General features: G+C 43.8%; 3 protein-coding genes and 1 pseudogene across 4 annotated transcripts; 2 read left to right on the top strand and 2 right to left on the bottom strand.

The window, feature by feature from the left end:
- The first annotated feature begins 7,973 nt into the window (after positions 1-7,973).
- Positions 7,974-10,050, top strand: LOC136505410 (GDSL esterase/lipase At5g33370-like). Of its 2 annotated transcripts, none has more exons than XM_066500562.1 (5): positions 7,974-8,143; positions 8,486-8,616; positions 8,708-8,947; positions 9,055-9,307; positions 9,424-10,050. In XM_066500562.1, exons 1-5 carry the CDS (start codon positions 7,984-7,986, stop codon positions 9,741-9,743), a joined length of 1,104 nt encoding a protein of 367 aa, XP_066356659.1. In that variant the 5' UTR covers positions 7,974-7,983; the 3' UTR covers positions 9,744-10,050. The 2 variants fall into 2 exon arrangements, with proteins under 2 accessions (XP_066356659.1, XP_066356660.1); XM_066500563.1 differs by having other exon boundaries at positions 9,427-10,048.
- A 67-nt stretch (positions 10,051-10,117) lies between these two features.
- LOC136505411 (uncharacterized) lies at positions 10,118-11,118 on the top strand. The gene is made up of 2 exons (XM_066500564.1): positions 10,118-10,260; positions 10,338-11,118. Exons 1-2 carry the CDS (start codon positions 10,118-10,120, stop codon positions 10,960-10,962), a joined length of 768 nt encoding a protein of 255 aa, XP_066356661.1. The 3' UTR covers positions 10,963-11,118.
- A 152-nt stretch (positions 11,119-11,270) lies between these two features.
- LOC136505408 (wall-associated receptor kinase 3-like) lies at positions 11,271-16,231 on the bottom strand. The gene is made up of 3 exons (XM_066500561.1): positions 15,220-16,231; positions 14,231-14,383; positions 11,271-12,385 (listed from the first exon to the last, which is right to left on the bottom strand). The coding sequence occupies exons 1-3, from the start codon at positions 16,187-16,189 to the stop codon at positions 11,271-11,273; spliced, it is 2,238 nt and encodes a 745-aa protein (XP_066356658.1). The 5' UTR covers positions 16,190-16,231.
- A 1,897-nt stretch (positions 16,232-18,128) lies between these two features.
- LOC136503767 (leucine--tRNA ligase, cytoplasmic-like) lies at positions 18,129-20,778 on the bottom strand (annotated as a pseudogene).
- Positions 20,779-25,203: the final 4,425 nt, after the last annotated feature.

A 25,203-nucleotide genomic window follows, 5' to 3' on the forward strand; every position in this document is an offset into this window, starting at 1 on the left:
AGGATTTCCATATGTAGTTGTTCCTTGCAAAATCATGCCCTATGACAATCTATTTTATTGTGCATTCAGTCTTAATGGCCAATTAAGTTGGGTGTATTAGGTCACAAAGAAATGCTACATATTATGGGATTGATAAGTATTATTCTTATGATGCTTGTCTTTCTTGTCGAAGCCTTATTTGTAGTATACTTTGGAGCTCTGGATTCCATTCTTTTATCTTCATTCTATCATGGGACATTCTATACCCATAAGTAGATTGTTTTCTCTATGATCTATTGCAGCACATGTACATACAGATGCATAAGGAAGGCATAACATGGTTCCAATGCTTAAACCCTCTAGCCTAATTTGCCTTTGTGATGGAAGGCAGTCCAAAGGTGGTTTTCTCGGTATGTGTGTGTTGCACATTTTTTCAACTTCCACACCAAAAAGTTTAGGACAGTCTTTTGAGGTGTGTTTACATTTATGTGAATGCTAACGGTTTTTCGTTTTTTCAAAATAATAGACCAACCCTCACCACAGGAGAAATGCCAAGTGTCCTAATAACCTAAACAAGTCTTTTCATTATTTTGTATATGCTATCTACCCCTTTAGGTGCTCCAGTTTCTTTTGGTTGTAGTGCATAGTTGTTAACCCATTCATGTAATGAACGGTCCATGGCTTGCCATTGCAGTCATGGCACTTTTGCGATAGATCTAATTTTCCTTCATTACATGCTGCCATCAATATTGTTATCCCACAATTCTATGCAGGGACACTGTTACCACATTTTCTAGTCTATGCTTGATCAACATTTTGATGAAGACAAAACTTTGAACAAATGTAAAAGTACTGTTAGTGTTCTGGAGAAGATAAAAAAAGATGTAGACGATGCTAGTACCAAAGATAAGGATGTATCTTGCTCTCTAGTTGTTAACATTATGGATATGTGTTGATGAAGATAGTTTGACATCATTCTTATCTATTCTCCTTTTGTGGGAATGCATGGTTTTTCACAAGGTGGTCATACAAGCAACACAATGTTTCAAATGTGGAGAGCTTAAGCCGTCAGCAGAACCAAATGCTAAGGTTTGGACCTACATACTAGAAGGCTACTAGTGTTTACTTGTCATTTGAAGACAATGCATGAATTGTAACCTACAAAGAAGGATGTTGCTTACTTCAAATTTACAACCTTTCATTTTTCGATTTTGGTTTTGATACGTTGAGATTTAGACTGCTAAGAAGATGTTTTATTTGAAGACAATACTTGCTTTCTAGCCATCAAAGATGGTGCTTACTTGCCTTTATATTTTGAGACCCATTTATACGTCTGTATTTTAGCATTGTTTCTTCATGCTAGGAGAGTGATTAACTTCTGCTAGGATAAGAATCAATAGCAAACCCTTATAAAATGCTAATCATGAAATGATTATGTAATTTTGTAGTATCTTTTTATAGTCTCCTAATATCATCTTTAAATTTGTTACATGCAATCTCTTAGGAGTTTAAGTGTAATAATCCATCTTGTGGGCACTTCAACCACCCCAAATGTGTTGCAAAATTACTAGAGCCCAGTGACTCTAATAGTGATAGATCTGGTGAACTAGAAAAACAAATTATGGAGGGGATGCCATTTACATGCCCCATGCATTGATGCTTTGAATGTGGAAGAGTGGAGAACAAAACCCAAAGAGCAATGCAGTTTGCTATGTGTAGACATTGTCCAAAATCGTATCACATAGAATGTTTGCCAAGGTATTGTAGAGCATATGGATTATTGTTTGTATGTATTTCTTTGTATATTTGACTATTGCCATGATATCTAGTGGCATGTTTTAGGGATATATCCTTCGAAACAAAGTATGGTAATATCGAACAACGTGCTTAGGATCTTCTTGGAATTATTATCATTTTTGGTCTGTAAGTTCATTATTGCTTCATCGCCTTGTGTTTCTTCACACTATCTCCTCCGAATAAACTAACTTTTGTTGAAATCTCTCAGGGATCACAAAATATGTAGGGCAACTGGAAATGCTAAAAGGGATCATATAAAGTTTACACAAACTCCAAAGATTATCAAAGTCCAAGATCTTGCTAAACAGAAATGCAAAATAGTCAGCAAATGAAAAAGGAGTGTTGACCAATGTTTGGTGAAATCTAAAAAGGCATTGAACAAGTTACCTAGAGCAAAAGTTGAGGACACCCAAAATTCAATGCAACATACGGTTCTCGAACATGAGCATTCAACCATGAGCTTGAAAGAGAACCTACAAATTGAACCATCTGTGGTTGGAGCTACTAATCATTGCTTGAAAAAGGACCTACAAATTGAACCATCTATGGTTGGAGCTACTAATCAAAGCAGCCAAATAACTCTAAATTGGTAGAAAAAACAACCTAGATCATCATTGTCATTTGTTATGAGAACTAGAACGCTATCATCTGATGTGGGTAGCAAAACATAAAAGAGGTGACTCACCATCCCCGTGATCACACTAACTGTTAAATTCATTTCTCATAGAATTTGCAAATAATTATTGAGCTCTAGAGGACAACAGAAGGTATAGATTAGTAGGCTGTTTGGTACAATAAGTATTTCCATCTACTGAAAGTGAACTTCTGATTTCCTTTCTACTTTATTTTTTACTCATTTTTCTTTCTAATCATTAGTTCTAGCACAATTGTTATATGCTTCGTAAATCATCCTCAAAAGTGACAAGGATTTTCTTTGTGCTTCTCCATTCTAGGTAAACAAGTAGACGAAAGAAGGAAAGATCACCAAGAAAATCCTACAATATTGCTAAGAAGTGTGTTGGTCATTTTTCTCAAAAATGGAGGAGAGCTGCGCTTCATTATATTATGAAGAGAAAGGGCAAGAGCCCGAACAACCCCACAAACACCACACACACATCACATACACGCACTCACACCCCAATAGATAGAAATGTTACATTCGTGCCCGTGAAAAACACACAAGGCGACCACAAGTGTGTTGGTCATCCTATTCATGTACTTAAATTAAGGCAAATATTCTATAATTATCCATATATTGTGGCTAGTTCTTCGTATGGTGATTGCTTATGCTTTGTACATTCAACATATTTGAGGGTGGTGGCAACATAGTATGCAAAATAGACACTTAAAAGTAGCATATACAATATTGAGTCTAAAGAATTTGGGAATTGGTAGAAGCGGAGCATGTTAACCAAATTAACCTTCTCTGATTGATGATCAACTTTTTCTGTTATAAGCTTTTGGCTTATTTCTATAATATCATAACTCGTAATTAAGCAAGGTGTATCCAAATAATTTGGTACCACTTTCTATGGTGATGATGTGATTGTAGTTTGTAGTAAAATGAGGTATTGTAGTCCTATTTGATATCATGGTATCAATACCTACATCCTATCTTTCGAAATCCTGATACTAGACTTGCAAATCTGCTCTTAGTATGAGAGGTGTTTTGATGTATTAGTTGCTCTCTTAAAATGCAGAGGTAGAGATGGGGATGTTCTAACTTTAGGAAGGACAATATACCGTGAATTACCCTAAGTGTGTTGTATATATGCACCTAAGACTCATGCACTAGTTTTATGTAATTGCAAATATGCTAATTGGTCCTAGGAGCGTGAATGGTTAGTTGTTAACCAGTTGGTTTGCTTTGTTGATGATCTAGGAACCCTTTTCTTGGCTGAATTTATTGGTGTTCTTTCTAATGAGTTCATTTCCTTGAGATATAGTGGTCGATTGGTGGTTAATTTAGTCACAAAAATTTTGGTGCTGAATTTATGTGCATGCTTACATTTTTTCGACATAATAGACTAACCCTCATAATAGGAGAAATGTCCAGTATCCTAATAAACAAAAAAAGTCCCTTCAATATTTCGTATATGCTATCTAGCTCTGTTAGGTGTTATAGTTTCTTTTTAGTGCAGAGCATAGTTGTTAACACATTCATGTAGCTGACGGCCAATGCCTTATTGCATTAATGGCACATTTGCGATAGATATGATTTTCCCACTGCATCTCACCCATCAATATCGTTTTCCCACATTTGTGTGCAGGGATATCTACTCTTGCCACATTTTCCAATTTGTGCTTGATCAACATTTTGATGAAGACACAACTTTGAACAAATGTAAGAGTAATGTTAGTGTTCTGGAGAAGATAAAGAAAAATATAGACGATGCTAGTACAAAGTAAGGATTTATCTTACTCACTAGTAATTAACATTGTGGATATTTGATGATGAAGATAGTTTGACACCATTGTTATCTGTTCTGCTTTTCTGGCCTCCATGTTTTTCATAAGGTGATTAGCCTACATCATCATTGATTTCTAGCATTCAATAATAGGAAACAACCCTAAAGCAGAGCATTGTACAACTTGAAAGTGTAGTTGTGGTGAGGGTATCCTTGATGAGTCAATTAAAAGAAGCTCTCTCATCGATCAGGTCTTCAGCTAGCACACTTTCATTATCTTCCAAATGTTCTATCTCAGTTACATATGCCTCATGCTTTTCAAAATTGTCGTTCTTGTTTCTATAATAGGTGTCAAAATCAGAAGTTGTTTGTAGCTAGATGTAAGAAAGAATTCTTCTTTATGCCCTATTGCATGTTGGCTTTTCATCTGTTGTTGTTCCTTGCAAAATCATGTCCTATGCCATTCTAGTTTATTCTACATTCACTCTTAATGCCCAATTAAGTTGTGTTTATTATGTCACAAAGAAATGTTGCATATTCTATAATTGATAAGTATTCTTCTTATGATGCTTATCTTTCTTGTAGAACCCTTTTTGTAATCTACTTTGAAGCTCTGCATTCCATTCTTTATCTTTGTTCTGTCATGGGCCATTCTACCCGGCCATAAGTAGATTGTTTCCTCTATGATCTATGGTAGCACATGGATAGATGCATAAGGAAGGGCTACCAAGATTCCAATGCTTACACCCTATAGCATAGTTTGCCTTTGTGATGGAACATAGACCAAGGGTAGTTTGCTTGGTATGTGTGTGTTGCACATTTATGTCAACTTGCACACCTGAAAGTTTAGGATAATCTTTTGAGGTGTGTTTACATTTATGTGCATGCTGACATTTTTTTGTTTTATCAAAATAATAGACCAAACCTCACGATAGGAGAAATGTCCAGCATCCTAATAACCTAAAAAAATCTATTCATCATTTTGTATATGCTATCTACCTCTATTAGGTGTTCCAGTTTCTTTTTGGTGCAAAGCATGTTAACCCATTTATGTAGCTAATGATCCATGGCTTGCCATTGCATTTATGGCACTTTTGTGATAGATCTGATTTTCCCTCATTATTTGCTCCCATCTGTTTTACCCCAGTTGTGTGTAGGGACATCTACTATTACCACATTTTCCAATTCATGATTGATCAACATTTTGATGAAGACACAGTTTTGAACAAATACAAGAGTACTTTTACGCAAGTATTTTGGAGAAGATAAAGAAAGATATAGACAATTCTAGTACCAAAGGTAATGATTTATCTTGCTCACTAGTTATTAAAATTGTGGATATGTGTAGATGAAGACAGTTTAACATCATTCTTATCTATTGTACTTTTTTGGCTACATGGTTTTTCATAAGGAGATTAGCCTTCATAATCATTTGTTTCCGAGCTTCAAACACAAATGACAACCCTGAAGTAGAGCATACTCTATAACAAGCGAATAATGATAAGAAAAATATTTATATTAGTATTCTATAAAAATATTAACACAATAGAGATCAAATTTCTCTTTCATTAGAAAGATGATTCAAAATAATGACCTAGTTTATAACTAAACTATACACCTCTGATATCTTTTACAAACTATCCATGTCTACCTTTTTGAAAGATGCTGTATATTAGCCCCCGTGCATTTAGAATGCCCATATATGCCATTATGATAATAATATAAAGTAAGGTTGAATCAAAGGTATCTATCTTCGTTGTTATACAAAAATAAAAAAAATATCTCTCAAATCTGCATGCAAATACTAATCTAATATATATAAAGTATGATATATATCTTTCTAAATTGCAGACTTCTACACTCTTACTAAGAAAATTAAGCATATGCTATGTTCCATCGTCGAGTAAACATGTATATATTTGAATAAATGTTTATTTTAATAGCTTATCAAACATGGAAAATGGTCCCTCAACGAAAGCACATAGCAATTAGCCTACCTATTAAGCCCACCTATTTAGATACACTAGGATTAATTTTAGCTAATTTTTAGGGTCTATCTACACTGAGGTCGGGTGTTTGGGGGACATGTCTCACCCGGGTGTCACGTCACCTTAAAACACTCGAATCCCAACAACAAAGTAATTGGGTGACACATCCTAGCTAAACACTTGATTCATATAGCCGCCGGATCCAAATCTAACGACGCAAATAAAATATATCAAATAAATATAAAATTAAATAATAAAATAACAAAAAATACCAAATAATTACTATGGAATGCAAATTGGCAGAAATTTAAAGAAAAAACATATAAAACATACAGACAATAAATAAAAAGGCAGAAAATTAACCAGATAATTTCTATGGAAGCCAAATCGGAAGATTTCAAAGAAACACAATAAATCATACAGACAAACAAAAATGAGCCAGAAAAAAGATTAGAGAAGTATTTCGGGTAATCCAAATGATCATTCTCATTTGCGAACAATAAATTTATAGCAATTGAACATAGAATTTAACAACAAAACAGAAGCAGTAAAATATAGTTCAACAAGACGTACCGTGCCCTTGCTAAATTAATAAATTTGCATGCATGGGTTCAGAGTGGATAGCGTGTGGTCCTGCTTAGTTTTCAAGGGAATCTGCATGCATATGGCGTAGAGCACTAGGTGAGCAGCCTTATAGCAGTCGACAGCATGCACACCTGCTGTCATCACAGATGCATGCACTTCCACCGAGCGGGACACGCATGCTGACCAACCGACCACCCTGGTCCCACAGACACTTGCTGCACTTCGCCATCGCTTCCGTTCATAGCGGTCACAGGGCAGATCTGACGGCAGCGAAATCGAGTGAGAAGGACGCCAAGAATCACTCGGGTGAGAAATAGATTTACTGAATTTTTAGCTAGCTATCAGTTAGCTCCTATATCTCATCATATTCGCTTGCCTTATAAATCGTATATTTTTCAGTCGACGAACAGTATTTTTTCTCTCATAATAAATTAACTAGTACTTTAGCCATGGCTTATGAGGCAAACCAACAGCGCATAGACCGAACGGACCACACGTATAAACGTACTGTAAGTGTGTAACTCTCTGTTCACGCATGCTCCACATTTGGAAAATGGAGGCTCCCCGTGCACCAACATTACTTCACCACTTGTGCGGTGCACGCCAGCCCATGACACAGTGGCCCCGTTCGCTTGTCTTAAATTTGGCTTGTTCGACTTGTTTTTTCAGCCGGAACAGTATTTTTCTCTTACAATAATTCAGCCGGAACAATGTTTTTCAGCCAGGTTCAGCCAAAGTTCAGACCAGCGAACGGGGCCAGTGTCTGCTCTTCTGCGAAACACACCTACTAGTCTGTCCCCCAGCTCAATGATTAAGCCCACACTGTTCATGGCGGCCATTCGGCCAGCTGCTGCTGCAGGCTCGGCGACGGCCGCCGTCACCGGCGCTCTGCTGGTACTCCTGGCAGCCACGGCGGTCTGCTCCGGATCCTCCCACGGCGACCGGTGATGAGGCCGAGCTCATCGCCAGCACCGGGAGCATGAGCATCACCACCCGGGGGCGGGTGGTGGCAGGGGCGGATCCAGGACCCCGGGCTGCCCGAGCTGCAGTCCGGGGCGAGTCCATGTAGCCCCTTTAACATATATGGTGTTTAGCCTAAAAAACTATGATCTTAATTAGACAAAAGGAGGTCTAGGAAGCAAGATCAAACTGTTTTGAACGTGAATCAGCAGCTCAGCTCGGGGCGTAGCCCCGTTCTGGATCCGCCCCTGGGTGGTGGTCCGGCGATGTACGTGTTCGGCGACTCGCTCGTGGACGCCGGCAACAACGACTTCCTGCAGGCGCCAGCGCCCAAGGCGATGCCCCCCAACGGCGTCGACCTCCCGCGCACCATCCTGTGGCGGACGGGGCGCTTCACCAACGCCTACAACCTCGCCGACATCATCGGTAAACTACTGATCTGCGTCTCCCGAGTTAGGATCACCCTTAGATTCCTCCTCTCGCCAAACCGAGCTTGCGCGCCAATATGAGGTCGTCGTCGGCGCCAGTGACTGATCACCGGCCGGCCCCAACGGCAGCAGCACCAATGCAGTTAGGATATCAATGTCTTAATTTAAATAACGTGTCAAATCAAATTGAGTCTAAATTTCAACAATTGCAGGAGTCATTACTCATTAGTTGGTGGTTGCCTGCACAAGCTGAAGTTGGCATAAGCACAACACAATTGGTTCTTCTTGTATTTCTTTTTTTTTTCTCTGATGACACCATCGCCTGTTATTACTTATACAGCACAACATGTGGGATTCAGGAGGAGCCCACGCGCCTACCTCTCGCTGACGCCATTGTCATGGCTCGATCTGCTTCGAGGTCGAGTCGGCACCAACTACGCCTCCGGCGGCTCCGGCATCCTCGACGTCACTGTACGTAAGCAAAATCAAGCTATAGAGTATCCAGTAGCAAATCAAGCAAATCTGCCAAAAAAAAAATGTGTATGTAATGTAATGGATGCAGGGGAACGGGACGATCACCCTGCGTGAACAGGTTGCGCTGTTCGCCAAGACCAAGGCGGCGATCCTCCGGGCCGGCCTTGTGGGCCGCGAGAGCCTGGACGGCCTGCTGGGCCGGTCCCTGTTCGTCATCAGCACCGGCGGCAACGACTTCGGTGCCTTCGTCGACCCCGGCGGCGTCCCCCTGAGCCGGGCGCCGGACTTCATGACCGGCATGGTCGCCGATTACCTCAACTACATCAACGTACGTCGTACTTGCATCGTGTGTAGATCGCCGTTTACTAATCATCGTACATACGACTGGACATGGTAGGTACATACGTAGTTTCTAATGGTGGCATGCACGTGCAGGAACTATACAAGCTAGGAGCTCGGAGGCTGGTCCTGCTTGACGTCCTACCCGTCGGATGCCTGCCGAGCCAGCGCGCCACCACGGTGGACGGAGAGTGCGACGGCGACGGGAACTACCTGTCGGAGCTCTTCAACTCCCTCCTCCGGGTGGAGATGGCGAAAGCCGTCACCACCTCCGTGCCCGCGATGAGGTACTCCATCGCCAGCCTCTACAACGTGCTCACCGACATGATCGCCAACCCAACTCTCGCCGGTAAGCACCAACGTTTTATTTTAATTAATAAGGTTTTATTAGTGATCATAACACACTCAACTTAATTTTTCTGCATGCTAAGCGTTAGTTGGTTGGACTGATCTATCTATGGCTAGCAGGGCTGCGTGAGGTGAAGACGGCGTGCTGTGGCAGCGGCAGGTTCAACGGTGAGGTGGAGTGCTCGGTGGACACAAACCTGTGCGCCGACCGTGACGAGTACCTGTTCTGGGACACGGTGCACGGGACGCAGGCCGCCTACCGCCGGGCCGTCCGAGCCTTCTTCTACGGGACAACCAGAGAAGCGGAGCCCATCAACCTCCACCAGTTGCTCCAGGTGCCCTCTACTCCTCCTCCACGAGATCTCCAAGCTCTAGCGGTCCAGCCTGCGACGGCGACCTCCCAGGCGGCCACGAAGCTCGACCTACCGGCGACCTAGGCTGCAGGCTAGCAGCATTGCTCCATAAGCAGCTGGGCGGCGCACGCATCTAGCCCCCCTTCCGTCGCCGGCACCACCTCACTTGTAGATCGAGGGCCATGGAGGAGCGCACAGGTACACACAACTTCAGGAATTACGGGTATATCCGGTATACCCGAACCCGAACCCAAATTATCCGGTACCCGAAATTATGTGTAGTATTTTTTCAGGCTAATATCGGATATCATTTTTCATTACCCGAAATTTTGTATTACTCGATCCGAAAAAATCGGGTAACCCAAACGCGCGGCTTACCAAGCACTCAAGAAACTAGGTCCAACCTACTCTAACGCAATTGGTCCCTCTATCGAAACACAGGTATAGATTATTATTACATGGGTTGGATGAATTGGGTTACACCCATAGGTTCCATGGTCATCTCTCTTCCTACACATATCACTGTTGAAGTCATCAAACTCGCAGGACATGTCCTCGTCGATCGGTTTGCCCCACCATCACGCTCCTGCAATGCATACACGTAGGCGTCTCGACAACCGAAATGTTGATACTACAAACAGGTAGATACTGTGTCAATTGTCAAATTTCTCTACGCAGGTCACCAACCAAGCCCCAAGAAATTCAACGGGGCAGCAGCCAGCCCTCCAACTCCAAGCCGGGTTCCCAAATCACAAAACTTCCCGGCTTAGCTCACCTAATACTCGGTCGGTGCCCCTCCACGTACTCCACCTCGAAACGACGCGCGGCGCGCACCCACTTCACCTCCGCTCTCTCCACTCCACACCACAGCCATATAACCGCACCGCCGGCCAGGATCGATCCAGCAGCAAGGCGCCGGCCAATCGAGGCGAAACGACGTTCGACGATGCACCCGCTGGTGGAGGCGCTCGTGGGGGAGCGGCAGCACTGGGCGCCGGCGCTGCGGCACGCGGCGGCATGGGCGGGGGCGCTCGCGCTCGCCGTGTCCGTCGCGTCGTTCGCGCCGGAGGCGGCCTTCGTGTGGGCGCTCGCGGGAGGCGGCAGCGGCAGGGCGGCGTGCGCGGCCGGGGCGGTGCGCGTGCCGCTCGACGGCGGAGGGGACCACGTCTGCGTGCCGGCGCGGATGGCCGGGCGCTCCGGTATCGACCTGCTCGTGCCGCCGGCGTTCGCGGGGCTCGCTGTCGGCGCGTCCGCCTGCTTCGTCAGGGCGCTCGCCATCGGCCGCCGCCACGACGAGTACTAGCTAGACGTCCTTCGAGGCATGGTACCGATCGAGAGTACTAGCATGAAACGTGCACGTTCCTTTCTCTTTCCTGTAACTTGTACAGAACACACCGGTTAATCACTTAATTGTAACTTGATACAAAATTATCGCGGATCAATACAACTTCTTGTGTCATTAGCAGTCATAACCAACATGTTTCATTTGTCGCGTCAAACCTATATTCCTAGCACTGCAAGTAACAAGTAGCTCATCGGCCATCTCATCTCACTTTGAGCAGTGCAAAGTTTGGTGGCCTACTAAACTACTCCTAGCTCCACGTATTCTTTTCACCTATCACTTACAAGCACAGCAACTTCACCGAAACATCTCTGCCGCCACAGCTTCGTTACCCTGCCAATCTCCTCCGCGACCTCGCGCATGGGGGGCCTCTTCTCGCCGGACATCTCCAGGCACCGCTTGGCGAGCGCGGCAACCATCCCGAGCACCTCGCCGCCGACCTCGCCCCTGATCCCCGCGTCCAGGATCGCGTCGAGCCTGCCGTCCCTCACGGAGGAGAGGAAGTGCGCCGCAAGGCTGCGCTCCTCCTCCACGGGCGCCGCCAGGGCCAGCGCCTTCCTGCGCGTGAGCAGCTCCAGGAGGACGACGCCGAAGCTGTACACGTCGCTCCGGTCCGTCAGCCGGCACGTCTGCATGTACTCCGGGTCAAGGTACCCGCACGTGCCCTGCACCAGCGTCACCAGGTGCGCCTCGTCGGACGGCGCCAGCACCGACGCGCCGAAGTCCGACACCTTGGCGTTGTAGTTCTCGTCGAGCAGGATGTTGGTGGACTTGACGTCTCCGTGGATGATCGGCGGCGACGCCGTCGAGTGCAGGTACGCCAACGCCTCCGCGGCCTCGTGCGCGATCTTCAGCCGGATCGCGAACGACGGCGAGACGCGGGCACGGTCACCGCCGCCGCCGTGCCCGTGGAGGAGCTCGCACAGGGTGCCGTTGGGGATGAACTGGTACACCAGCATGGGCACCGCCACCTCCAGGCAGCAGCCGTAGAGCTTGACGATGTTGCGGTGGTTCACCTGCGACAGGATAAGCACCTCCTTGCCGAACTCCCGTCGCTGCCGCTCATCGTTGGCGACCCGGCACCGCTTGATCGCCACGGCCCTCCCGTCCCTGAGGTCGCCCCGGTACACGGTGCCGTTGCCGCCCTTGCCCAGGACTTGCCGCTCGTCAAATCTGTCGGTCGCCTGCTCCAGCTCCTTCTCGGTGAAGAGCGTGAAGGGCGAAGAACCCTGCCCCTGCCGTGATTGCTTCATCTCCTCGAACAGGAGGAGACCGCCATGCTGCCGGAAGTATCTCTTCTTGATGGCGGCGAGCCGCTTCTTCTCTTGGACCGCGTAGGTGCAAGACAACACCACAGCTAGCACAACCACACCAACGCTGCTACCTGTAGTGTGGGAATATATGGTTACACACAAATGTAACACAACTAATCGCAAAAAAAAGACAAATGTAACACAACTGTATATATAAGCGGAATAGTTATTTTGGTCCTTAAGAGTATCTTAGGTTCTCTTAGGTACGGCTTCACTGGCTCCTAAAGCTGTTTGGAGCCATTTTATGCCAAATGGGATAAAACCAAATTAAACGGTTTCACCTAAGAGCCTCTTAAATTGTGCTTTCACAAAGAATATATGGAGGATGGAGCCAAAATGGTGGTTTTACCCAGCTTCAACTTGTCCTAGTGAGCCCTACATGGATTCTGTGAGAGCATATTTTAAGGAGCTCTACGTGTGGAGTTGTTTGCCAAACGATTTACCAAAACAGCTCCAACTCTATCCATGGAGATGTTCATGGAGCTGAAGCCAAAAATAATGGCTTCACTGGTGAAGTGAAGCCATGCCAAACTTACTTTTACGCTTAAGGAGTTTTGTAAAACAACTCCCTACTTTAATATTTTAGCAAAAAAAAAAAAGAATCTCCTCCCACAGTTTGGTAAAAGAGCTTCCTGAAAATAAAAAGTTGCTAAATATCCTCTTCAACTCATATGTTTCCGGGGTCAAGAAGAACCACGTATCTGCTCCTTATCCGACCTTTTTATCGGGAGATCAGAGTAAATTGGACGCATGAGTAAATTAAGAAAATAAAGGGAGGTGAGAAAACGATAAGAGACAAAAAAAAATTATTAAAAGAGGTTTGGCTGGTTAGAAATAGTTTAGGGTTCTCAATGAAAAATTATTTAAAGTTATTATAGGAGAGTATTGGAGAAAGACAAAAATTAATGTTGATATTTCTTCTGTTAACTTGCTAGATCTATTAGTTTAGCAAGTAAACTATATCAAACTACTAAAGATGCTCTAACTATCATCCAAGGTTTAATTTCATCCTTAAGCTTTTAAATTGGCCATTTCTTACTTTAGGCTCAATTTCAATCTAGGACTACCAAAGTAAATGTTTTAGTCCTCAAGCTAAAGATGCACTTTAGGATCAATTTCATCGATGAACTATCAAGCAAGTACGTGCATTTCATTCTTGTCCCTGAACTTTCATAGTTCATAGAAGAAATTGAGCCTAAAATGCAGAGTTTGAGCACTGAAACAATCACTTTAGTAATTTAAGTATGAAACTAAACCTAAAAGTAAAGTTTGAGGACTGAAATGGTAATTTTGAAAGTTCAAGAGTCAAATTAAACCTCTGATGATAGTTGAGGGACTAAAATGACTATCTTGCCATATGTATGTTAGCGCACAAACTCAAGGATTGTTCGGTCAGTTTCTGATCTAAGGGAATAATTGGATTCAAGACTAACCAAACAAACTCTAAGGAAGAAGTTATTACTTAGGCTAAAAACGAAGGTTTCTTCTGTTGATGAAACGGAGCATATCTAAGAAATCTATAAGTTTATGTGAGTACATTATTAACATACAAAGAAATGTACTCCCTCCAGTTTCCTAAAAGATATTGTTTTGGATAAGGCTTGGGTCAAACATTGGAAATATAAATCATGAATAACTTTTAAATTGTTGAGTTTGAAAATATGAAAATCATATGAACAAATTTTTCTTGAAATACACTTCCAAAAAAATATACATATATAACTTTTCAATAAATATTTTTATAAAAATAAAAAGTCAAAGTTATGCTTTAAAAACCGTGTCGATATCCAAAACATCTCTTAGGAACAGGAGGAAGTACATTTTAATCCGTAGAACTTTCATCGAAAACAGTGTCTGTGGCGTCCTAGTGTATACACGAAGACGTAGAAAAATGAAAAGGAATGAAGATTGCATACCGATTGCAGGCATGGAGTAATCTATCTCGCATCCACCACTACCGTCAGCTTTTGGTCGCCTACCACGAGGGCATGAGCATTTGTGGCCTCCTTCCCTGTTGACACATTTAGCAGAGGCAGGGCATGGATTCATCTCCTTGCACGTGTCAATAACTGCACGACGGATCATTCTTGTGAGACATCTAGCATCACATAAACTTCTAAGGGGTTGTTTGGAACGCGGGAAATTATTCGTGTTTCTGCGTTTTTTCTGTGAAATCTTACTAATTCCTGTAAAATCTTACATGATTCCTATGAAATTTTTGTGTTCCAAACGAGCTCTAAAATATGCACAATATCTCAAGAAGCTTACTATATTACAAAATAAGCCACCAACTTAATATTTTATCAAAAAAATATAATTATATGACCTATTTCGACTACATATCAAATTCTTGGATTCAATCAAAATGACCAAATTTCAACAAAGTTCACTCATATCTCAATTAGGCCCTGAACTAACATGCCTGTAAAAAACTTTGGCCAAATTTGAACTTTAAGTCTAGTCCAGAGTTTAAACAAATCCACAAGTTCGTCCTTTAATATGAAAGCGCAAACTTATCAAGCTATAATAACCTATGTGCCACTTGATCAAATTTTAGCTAATCTGAACATTTTGACTAGTCAAAACAAGTGAATCCTAGTTCAAAATTATCGAGATATCTAAGATTCACCTATTTCGGTTAGGTCCTAATTTTTTTTCATTTGAATCTTAGACCCAGTATATGTGGAATGTCTAGACTTATTACAAAGGATCGCTAATATATCACACAAGCATCTCATACCAAGTCTAGGAGCATTTAACCAGTTATTGTTGTAGCAACGATGAAACTATTAAATTAAATATATAACAATAACAACAACAATAATAATAATTAACAATAGCAACAACAACAATAACAAGATGACGACGACGAGCGGGAGGAGGAGGAGGAAGAGAGAGAACTCACATTCGCAGCCATTCTTGCGGTAAGGGTTTCCTCGGTACCCAGTTTTGCACTTGCATAGATACCCTGGGCCGTTGGTGGAGTTGACACACTCGTGGTTGTCGCTGAGGCAGGCATAGGTCGCGTTGTCTTTCTGTGCCACTAGGCAACTCTTGTTGCCCACTGCCCAGTCGAGCACCAGCGGCAATCGCTTACCAGCAGCGCCGGCAAGCTCCCTATTGGTGACGTAGGACGTCCGGAACTTGAACTTTTCGCTCTCCACCAGAAAGGCGTATCTGCACGGGCTGCCGCCGGAGCCGTAGCCGTCAGGTCTGTCCTCACCGTCGGCGACGAAGCTAGGGACAAAGGACCTTATCCCCCGCTGGATCGTCGTCTGGCAGCAGCCGTCCGTGCCGTCGCAGGAGGCGGCGCCGCCGCCACCGGCAGCCATCGACGACGACGGCCGCACACCACCGTGCGGGCACGAGGCATTGCACCCCACCACGTAGCGGTTCTCGACGCCGCGGTCCTGCGTGCCGATGTAGGCCAGCACGCCGCAGCCGACGACGGTGAGCACGTTCTCCGTGCTGGAGACGCGGAACGTCGCCGACTCGTACACCCAGCTGTTGTCGTCGACCGTGGACGGCGACGTGGCGTTGCGGCACCACGAGCTCACCCTGGTGTAGGTTCGCATCCTCCCGCCGGCCACGTCGATGTCGAGCACCTGCAGGCCGCCGTCGACCATGGGGATGGGCTCTGGGTGCATTGCGCCTTCGGCGTAACGGTTGCTGCAGGTGACGTTGAATGGCTCGTCGCCGCCGCCGTCGCCGGCCGTCTCGAGGTAGCAGCCACGGCCGATGCCGAAGGGGTACGGGATCTTCACGCTGCCGCACTCCTCCCTGCACTTCCCGGCGGCGGCCACCAGCGGCTGCCGTGGCGAGAGGAGTGCGGCGATGAGCAGGGCAAGCAGCATTGCCGGCATCTCGCTCTTCATGCCCGTGGCTAGGACTTGGACTTATGCTCGTGGGCTCGTGGCAATTGTTCTGCTATCCGTACTTCCGTAGTGGTGAGATATATAGATGGCGGGAAAGATTCTTACGCGCCACTACAAATAATATATATGACGTTTCATGCATGATGCAGGCGAATTTTACTCATGTTGAAATTCCTCGCTATATTGAAGTTGTTTGGTTGTGTCATCTCAGTCCCTAAATTCGCAAATCGTCTGTTTAGATGCTCAAACTTATTTATCTGTGTCATCTTGGTTCCTAAACTCGTAAATTGCCCGTTTAGATCATCGAACTTGTTCAGTTGTGCCATCCTCATCCCTAAACATGTAAATCACTCATTTAGGTTAGTTGTGTCATCACGGTCCCTATAATTAAGTTGCAAATTGCCCATTTAGATCGTCAATCTATGTGCGGGTCTTAGAGCCAAACTAAACGGGTCTAGACTCGTGTCTGTACGCTGATGTGGTATGCTAACATGTGGGGTCTACATGTCAGCTCCATCTCCCTTCTCCATCCTTTCTATACCTTGAGCTCCCTCTCTTATCTGGTAAGCTCGCATCTCGAAACCAACACGGCTTGGGAGACATTGCTAGGGCTGGTAGCGACACAGCTAGGGTCGACACGACAGGAGGCTTGGGGGTGGTTACCATGGAACTTGTGGAGATGTACCTTGCATACAGGACACAGGTCTAGATCCATTTAGACTGGCTCTAAGATCCGAACATAGATTGAGGATCTGAACGGACAATTTATGAGATTAGAGACAGGACGATACAATTGAAAGTTCAAAGATGAAAATAGGTACAAGTTTAGGGACTTGGGATGATACAATCATTACCTAGTTTGAAGACATAAACGTGTGATTTGCGAGTTTAGCTACTGTAATGACACACATGAACAAATTTGGGGGCTTAGGCGAAGGATTTGCAAGTTTAGGGGCCAGGATGACATAATCGAACAAGTTCGAAGGACGCCAGCGGACTTTACTCATTAATTAATTGGGTAAAGCTAGCGATGATGGTAGTTAAGGAATGGAGCTTTCGACAATAGCTAATTCACCATGTGCCAAGCGAGGTGGGTTGTTAGGACGCGTCGCGTATGTATGTTCGTTGAAGGGGGGATTAGTTTCAAACTCATGATTGCATCCACCGAAAGCTTCAAAAGCTAGCTGCCTTATACATGCATGTAGTAATGTTCATACTTCTTTCCTGGCCAACTAAAGCTAAAGCTAGATTGAGCAGCAAGCAATGGACCGGCCGGCCATGGTGGAGGAAATATATATTGTTGGTACAAAACAATATAAACTATGCATTTTGTTTGAGGCACGGCGACACGAGGGCCACTTAAGTACTTAACTATGCAGCACATTATAAAAAGACTGGTCATTGTCGATTGTTCATACACCTTGTCCACGTGTCTGAATAATTCTGAGTGGGCATAAAGTGGAGCTCACGCGCGCTGTTTCCGCGAAACCAAACTAAAGCTGGCAAAGTGGATGCATGCATGCTTGTTTATTCGTTTGGATAAGCAAGGATTAAGTTGGATTGGGGCAGAAAAAACCCGTCAACGTAACCAGGGGAGTATACCCAAAAATTCATTCCTCCAGGAAGCATATAACATGTCAACTTTCTGTACCTACCACATAGAACGTAATTTATTACAAAAAACTAAAAATATTTACTTTAGACAGACTAAGGTCACATAATTTGTGATAGGACAGGAGGCGTTAACTTGCACACATATGAGCGTACCTCAGAATGCCGTGTATGCAACTGCTATCAGAAATATACCTGATGTACCAGACAGGACAGCAGATCAACGGCGTAGCAGAAAACACACGTCAAATCTGCTGCATTCACAGTTTAATAATAACGAGTGTGTGTATTCTCTGAAAATGCTAACAGCAAAAGCACATCAGTTGCGTTAGAGGACCAATATCTTACAAAAATTAGCTTTCGCCAAAACACAGAGGTAGCTCAGTGCACGCATAACTTTCACACGTCCAGCAAAAAAAAAAATAACAGGAATAGCACGAGAAAGTTCCAATTAGCAATAACATAAGCTCAGTTTTAAGCCTCAAACTCCTATTTGCTGAGGAAAATGACGACCGGGTCACCAGGGGAGGGGGGTTTCTTCTCCAGCAGCAAAACATGCTCAGCAGCCTCAGTGCGAGCGGCTTCATCAGATGGTAACAGCGCCTCGACTTGCTCAAGCCCCAGCTGCCTCTTGATCAGCTCCAAGTTCACACGAGAACATCCATCTCACCAAACAGAAGCTTCGAATCCAGTGCCTCAGGACCAACCTCCCTTGCTTCGTCCTTCTTCAAATTGATGATGGGCATACAGAGCTTCTGAACTTGCTTCAAGTTTCATTTCCTGCCCAATGGCACAATTCATCAGAGCTTCTGCTATTCCCTGGTCAGGAGCGCGTTTGGCTGTCGAATTTAGACTGCAGCACCCTCAAGCACTGATCTTTCCAGCCACAGTAATACTCGTTGACATATATTGGCCAATGCTTATCTTTTTTTCCCCCTGGTGGAGGTGCAGGCACAGCTCCCTTCTTAGGCTTCTTGGAACCAGACTCTTGGGATTCTGAAGCAGCTTCCTCATCAAAACTATGGTATCCTGCATTTGTTTGGAATTCGCAGAGTAGGATCCGGGGTGTCTGCGACTGGCCAGCCAGCTTTTATTGCAAAGCCTTCTTTCTTCATAATCTTTCTCCACATGTACTCAGCAGCATAGTGTGGGCAAATGGGGGTGATGAGCCTGGTCTGGACATCCATAAACCGCCACCACAGATCATGGTTCATGCCTGCTACGCCACACGAGAGCCTGTAATCTCTAGCCAATTGGAGGTCATAAAACCCAGATTTCAGGGCGTCCCTGAACATGAAAGCATTGTAGCTCTTCTCAGTTTCTTTGATTGCAATGCCCATCTCATTTGCAAATTGGTCAGCATATGTAGTGGGCGGTCCAGTTCTCAATTCAGATTCAGCAGCTGTAACCTCTTCCATCCATGAAATTTCTTTTGTCAGCCTCATAACAGCAGAATTTGCAGTTTCAGTGACAAAGTTTGCATCACCCATACCATCACGGTGAGGCAAATCTTGAACTGTTGTGTGATTGTATATGCAGAATGTCAGATGGTTTTGAATAAGGTCCTTCCCAGACACCTGAATATCAAATGGATACCAATACTGAAATTCTTGCTTCATTTTGATCAACAGAGCTGGAGGGATGTCACTTTTTGGTGCTGGGCCATCACAAAACACAAAATCCCAGACATCATCTGTAACTTCTTCTGGCCTTATTGAAGACATTTTTTTCCCCTCCCATGTTGCCATTTTGCAAAAAGATGCACAACTGTGTAATAAGCCATGTATAGGGTTGAATAAGAAAGAGAGTCTACAAGGAAACAGCTCATCCCATGGAATTCGAGTACAGGCCAAAAGAACGTGAACATGCCCACTGGTTCAGCCAGCCCAATGTGTGCTCCAAACCATTTCGGGTTTCAGCTGAGAATGTATTCATGTTGTCTAAACACCTGACTGCTTCATGCTTCCATTCAGCCTCACCGTAAGTTATGTACCACTGATCAATGAGCGCAACAACACACTTATCACAAGATCTAGACATGACCTTCTCTGGCTCACTATACAACACGGCTATGCCTTCATCGAAAAGCTTATTTTAATCAGGGGTTTCACTTCTTGAACCTTTCTATCGCTGAACTCACCTACAATCATTGTTCCATCAGTACATCCCTTCAGATATGTCATTCATTGGTACAATCTCATATGGAATGTGGATTATTGGTACAATCTCATATGGAAGAACCCACTTGTATTTCACGCCATATTTTGCCCTCAAACCTGGCTTTGTGACTAAATCTTGAAGTGCCATGAAATCATTAGGTGAATCACTTGGAACACTAGTCACAATGCAAGTACCTTGTCAAGACAATGAGAATTGGAAGAGTATATATGGCTTCATTGAAGACAAGAGGAGATTTTAGTGGCAAACCAATCAAATCATAGCCAGATAGCTCACACAAGCTGGTTGGTATGCAAGATTAAGAGCAGCCCTTGCTCCCACTGATACTTATGTGCGCCAGCCTTTGCAGCAGTTGTGCTCTTAAATTTATCTGGCACAACAGCATCAGCCTGGACAGCATCTGCCACTGCAGGCACCAGAACCCTCCTGCCGTTCTGCGCCACTACCAGGAGATTTCCAAATTGTTGGATCTCCCTGGCAAGCTTAGCAGCTGCGGCCTTGATGGGCATTCCAGCGCAGTGGAAAGCAAAGGGCAAAATGGCATTGGAGCCACGGAGCCTGTGGTATGCAGCACCGAACTCAAGCTTGGACAACAAGAAGGCATGGCCGAGATGCAGCAAGCCATTCATGTAAGGGTATGGAAAGTTCCAGAAGAAATTTTCTCCGGGACCTGGAGGCTCACTTCCAGCATCAGCCTCAAAAACATTGTTTTCATCCCAGGACTTCTGAACCTCAAATTCATTGTTCAGTAAACAGTCTGTCCAAGCACGACTCTTAGGTTCGTCTGGATTCGACGACATTCTCCTAGAAAACCAAGAAAAAAAGGATGTCAACTGACAAGGGTCTCATTTTGATTCTTTGAACTCAACAAAATGCATATCTGAAGTGTAAAAGAGAGGGGAGCTGACAGACACGTGAAACATACAGAAACCAACATTTATTTTTGAATGAAGCATAGCACCTAAACCTGCTAATGGGCCAAAATCTGGACCACACCCACACCAAACCATTACATCAAAGACCAGCTAGCCAACCCAATCCACCCCGCTGGCCCACCTCTTTATACCAAACCAATCCAAACCTTCCCTTGGGCCCAAACCAAACGAACACATTCTCCTCTAAGCAGTCTCAAGCCATTTCAAAACCTTGGGATCTAACCTTGGTTTCAATGCTCGTGCTGTTACCTTGGTTTCTATGCCCCTGTTCCTCGCTAGTTGTTAGTGAGTAGGTCTGTCCTCTCTTTGCTATGTAGCATTTTTAACATAAGGAAAGTTTAGCAAATCATAAAATGAACAAAAAATTGAAAGGACCAAAAGAATTACAGAACTTAAAACCATAAAATAATTTAGTTTATGAACTAGACTAGGCATTTAACAAAAGAGAAAAATCACATATTGTTTAGACTCCATATTACAGAAAATTTAAGTCTTCACGATATTTAGCCTTTATTATATCACATATTGTTTAGACTCCATATTACAGAAAATTTAAGTCTTCACGATATTTAGCCTTTATTATACAAAAATTTTAAGTATTTCACCACCGTTTTTTATTAAAAAAAATACTTCATCTTCCATCTCTTAATCTCCATGATCACGAAACATGCTAGGATGGAAACAACAAATGTTGAAAACACAAACATAAAACTGCCACATTTGGCCATTGCATTTTTTTTTCAGTTGGTTGCATGTAGTTCTAAGAGGTAGTTTGTCAGCTATTTCTTTTATAACTAAACTACAGGAAATCTCATCTTTGTTGACACAACAACAACAATAAAGCCTTTAAGTCCCAAACAAGTTGGGGTAGGCTAGAGTTGAAACCCAGCAGAAGCAATCAAGGTTCAGGCACGTGAATAGCTGCTTTCCAAGCACTCCTATCTAAGGCTAAGTCTTTGGGTATATTCCATCCTTTTAAGTCTCCTTTTATTGTCTCTACCCAAGTCAACTTCGGTCTTCCTCTGCCTCTCTTCACGTTGCTATCCTGGCTTACGATTCCACTACGCACCAGTGCATCTGGAGGTCTCCGTTGGACATGTCCAAACCATATCAACCGGTGTTGGACAAGCTTTTCTTCAATTGGTGCTACCCCTAATCTATCACGTATATCATCGTTCCGAACTCGATCCCTTCATGTATGACCGCAAATCCAACGCAACATACGCATTTCCACGACACTTATCTATTGAACATATCGTCTTTTCGTAGGCCAACATTCTGCACCATACAACATAGCAGGTCTAATCGTCGTCCTATAAAACTTGTCTTTTAGCTTCTGTGGTACCCTTTTGTCACATAGGACACCAGATGCTTGGCGCCACTTCATCCACCCTGCTTTGATTATATGGCTAACATCTTCATCAATATCCCCGTATCTCTGTAGCATTAGCATTGATCCTAAATATCGAAAGGTATCCTTCCTAGACACTACTTGACCTTCCAAACTAATATCTTCCTCCTCCCGAGTAGTAGTGCCTAAGTCACATCTCATATACTCAGTTTTAGTTCTACTGAGTCTAAAACCTTTGGACTCCAAAGTCTCCAGCCATAACTCCAATTTCTGATTCACTCCTGTCCGACTTTCATCAACTAGCACTACATCGTCAGCGAAAAGCATACACCCAGGGATGTCCCCTTGTATGTCCCTTGCGACCTCATCCATCACTAAGGCAAACAGATAAGGGCTCAAAGCTGACCCTTGATGTAGTCCTATCCTAATCGGGAAGTCATCTGTGTCTCCATCACTTGTTCGAACACTAGTCACGACATTGTTGTACATGTCCTTAATGAACCCGACGTACTTCGTTGGGACTTTATGTTTGTCCAAAGCCCACTACATAACATTCCTTAGTATTTTATCATAAGCCTTCTCCAAGTTAATAAAAACCATGTGAACATTCCTTGGTATTTTATCATAAGCCTTCTCCAAGTTAATAAAAACCATGTGTAGGTCCTTCTTCTCCCTATACCGCTCTATAACTTGTCTTATTAAGAAAATGACTTCCATGGTTGACCTTCCGGGCATGAAACCAAATTGGTTTATAGAGACCCGCGTTATTGCTCTCAAGCGATGCTCGATAATTCTCTCCCATAATTTCATAGTATGGCTCATCAACTTAATTCCCCGGTAATTAGTACAACTTTGAATATCCCCTTTATTCTTGTAGATCGGTACCAATATACTTCTCCTCCACTCGTCAGGTATCTTGTTCGATCGAAAAATATGGTTGAACAGCTTGGTTAGCCATACTATAGCTATGTCCCCAAGACATCTCCACACCTTGATTGGGATACCATCTGGTCCCATCGCCTTACCTCCTTTCATCCTTTTCAACGCCTCTCTGACCTCATATTCTTGGATTCTCCGTACAAAGCGCCTATTGGTGTCATCAAAAGAGTCATCCAACTGAAAGGTTGTGTCCGTATTCTCACCATTGAACAATTTGTCAAAATACTCTTGTCATCGATGTCGGATCTCATCCTCCTTCACCAAGAGATGCTCCCTTTCATCCTTAATGCACTTAACTTGGTTGAAGTCCCTTGTCTTTCTCTCACGAACCCTAGCCATCCTATAAATGTCCTTCTCTCCTTCCTTCGTACCCAAATGTTGGTAAAGATCATCGTACGCTCTACCCTTTGCCACACTTACAGCTCGTTTTGCAGTCTTCTTTGCCACCTTGTACTTCTCTATGTTGTCCACACTCCTATCATGGTACAGGCGTCTATAGCATTCTTTCTTCTCCTTAATAGCCCTTTAGACTTCCTCGTTCCACCACCAAGTATCTTTAGCCTCGCCTCCACTTCCTTTGGTTACTCCACACACCTCTGAGGCCACCTTCCGAATGTTGGTTGCAATCTTCTCCCACATGTTGTTTATGTCCTCTTCTTCCTTCCAAGAGCCCTCTTTGATAACCCTTTCCCTGAATACCTCTGACGTCTCCCCTTTCAATTTCCACCACTTTGTTCTTTCAATCTTAGCTTGTTTATCCCTACGGGCACGCACCTGAAAACGAAAGTCTGCCACCAAAAGCTTCTGTTGAGAAACAACACACTCCCCTGGTATCACCTTGCAACCCAAGCATGCTCATTTGTCCTTTCTTCTTGCGAGGACAAAGTCAATCTGACTAGAGTGCTGTCCGCTACTGAAGGTCACTAGATGAGATTCTCTCTTTCTAAAGAAAGTGTTGGCTATCATCAGGTCAAAATCTCGTCTGTGTTGACTGTTAATAAATTACCAAATTACACAGTGCCCACCACAAATCTTTTACAAGATCCATTGCCAAATTTCGCATAGCCGCAGTTCTAACAAGTCAGTGCCAGAGGTCAAGCTTCACTGCTTAAACCAATCAATCTAAAAAAAGGGATTCTAGAAAGCATATGATTGAACTTTTTTTCCAGAACGGTAAAACCAAAGAGTTTGAAAGGGTTAACACACACACACACACACACACATCAGTCCACACATGCATGCAACTGAGAATGCAAGGACTAATTGACTGCCTGATTTGATCAGGCAGAAAAAACACACAGCTCATTAGCATGCCCCTAACCCTGGTAATCCAACTATTGAAACCACAAGAGCTATATATTCCAGGTAAAGAGAAGAAGTGGATCAATGACAGGGTCTGGGCCATGTGAATGTGTAAGGAAGAAACGAACTAAAGTAGTGTGCACTTGACATGCATGTGGAGCGGCTCATTTCTCTGGTTCAAACGCATCACTTTGATCCCATGCAGAAAAACCCGGTGCCACCATGATGTGCACTTGACAGAGGCTAAGGAGTTTCTTTGCTGAAAGGAGAAAAAGGTCTAATATGTCCTATTAACATTTCTTTTATTAAAGCTAAGGGCCTGTTTGGGTACCAAGGGCTAATTGTTAGCTATCTAAAAATTAGCCCTTGCCCATCCAAACAGGAGGCTAATAGTTGGGCTAATTTTTTAGCCAACTCCAGCTAGTTTGGGCTAATTTTTAGCCCCAACTAGTAACTAGCCCTAGCTGATCCAAACAGGTCCTAAGGAATATCATGAAGCAGCAGCAACAATGCTGTAACAGCAACAGCTGCTGGACTTCTAAACAGCCTTGCAGTTGGGCATTACTCAATCTATAACTCTACATCATAAAGACATGTATGTGGTGTAATCTATTAGTGACACAAGCAGCACCAGGGTTGGTGCAATGCAAACAAAGCTTGAATCTTTAAGAATCTGGAAAGCTTCGAAATGCTACCAT

Source organism: Miscanthus floridulus, chromosome 14, assembly GCF_019320115.1.
Source record: "Miscanthus floridulus cultivar M001 chromosome 14, ASM1932011v1, whole genome shotgun sequence".
Classification (NCBI taxonomy): Eukaryota; Viridiplantae; Streptophyta; class Magnoliopsida; order Poales; family Poaceae; genus Miscanthus; species Miscanthus floridulus.

Bases quoted from the DNA above. Each gene is read 5' to 3' on its own strand.
- LOC136505410 (XM_066500562.1), top strand. From the start codon at position 7,984: ATGTACGTGTTCGGCGACTCGCTCGTGGACGCCGGCAACAACGACTTC. The intron at 8,144-8,485 runs GTAAACTACTGA...TTACTTATACAG, and splicing joins CAACCTCGCCGACATCATCG to CACAACATGTGGGATTCAGG. The intron at 8,948-9,054 runs GTACGTCGTACT...ATGCACGTGCAG, and splicing joins ATTACCTCAACTACATCAAC to GAACTATACAAGCTAGGAGC.
- LOC136505411 (XM_066500564.1), top strand. From the start codon at position 10,118: ATGGGTTGGATGAATTGGGTTACACCCATAGGTTCCATGGTCATCTCT. The intron at 10,261-10,337 runs GTAGGCGTCTCG...TTCTCTACGCAG, and splicing joins CGCTCCTGCAATGCATACAC to GTCACCAACCAAGCCCCAAG.
- LOC136505408 (XM_066500561.1), bottom strand. From the start codon at position 16,189: ATGAAGAGCGAGATGCCGGCAATGCTGCTTGCCCTGCTCATCGCCGCA. The intron at 14,384-15,219 runs GTGAGTTCTCTC...TCCGTCGTGCAG, and splicing joins CCGCAAGAATGGCTGCGAAT to TTATTGACACGTGCAAGGAG. The intron at 12,386-14,230 runs GTATGCAATCTT...CCCACACTACAG, and splicing joins TTACTCCATGCCTGCAATCG to GTAGCAGCGTTGGTGTGGTT.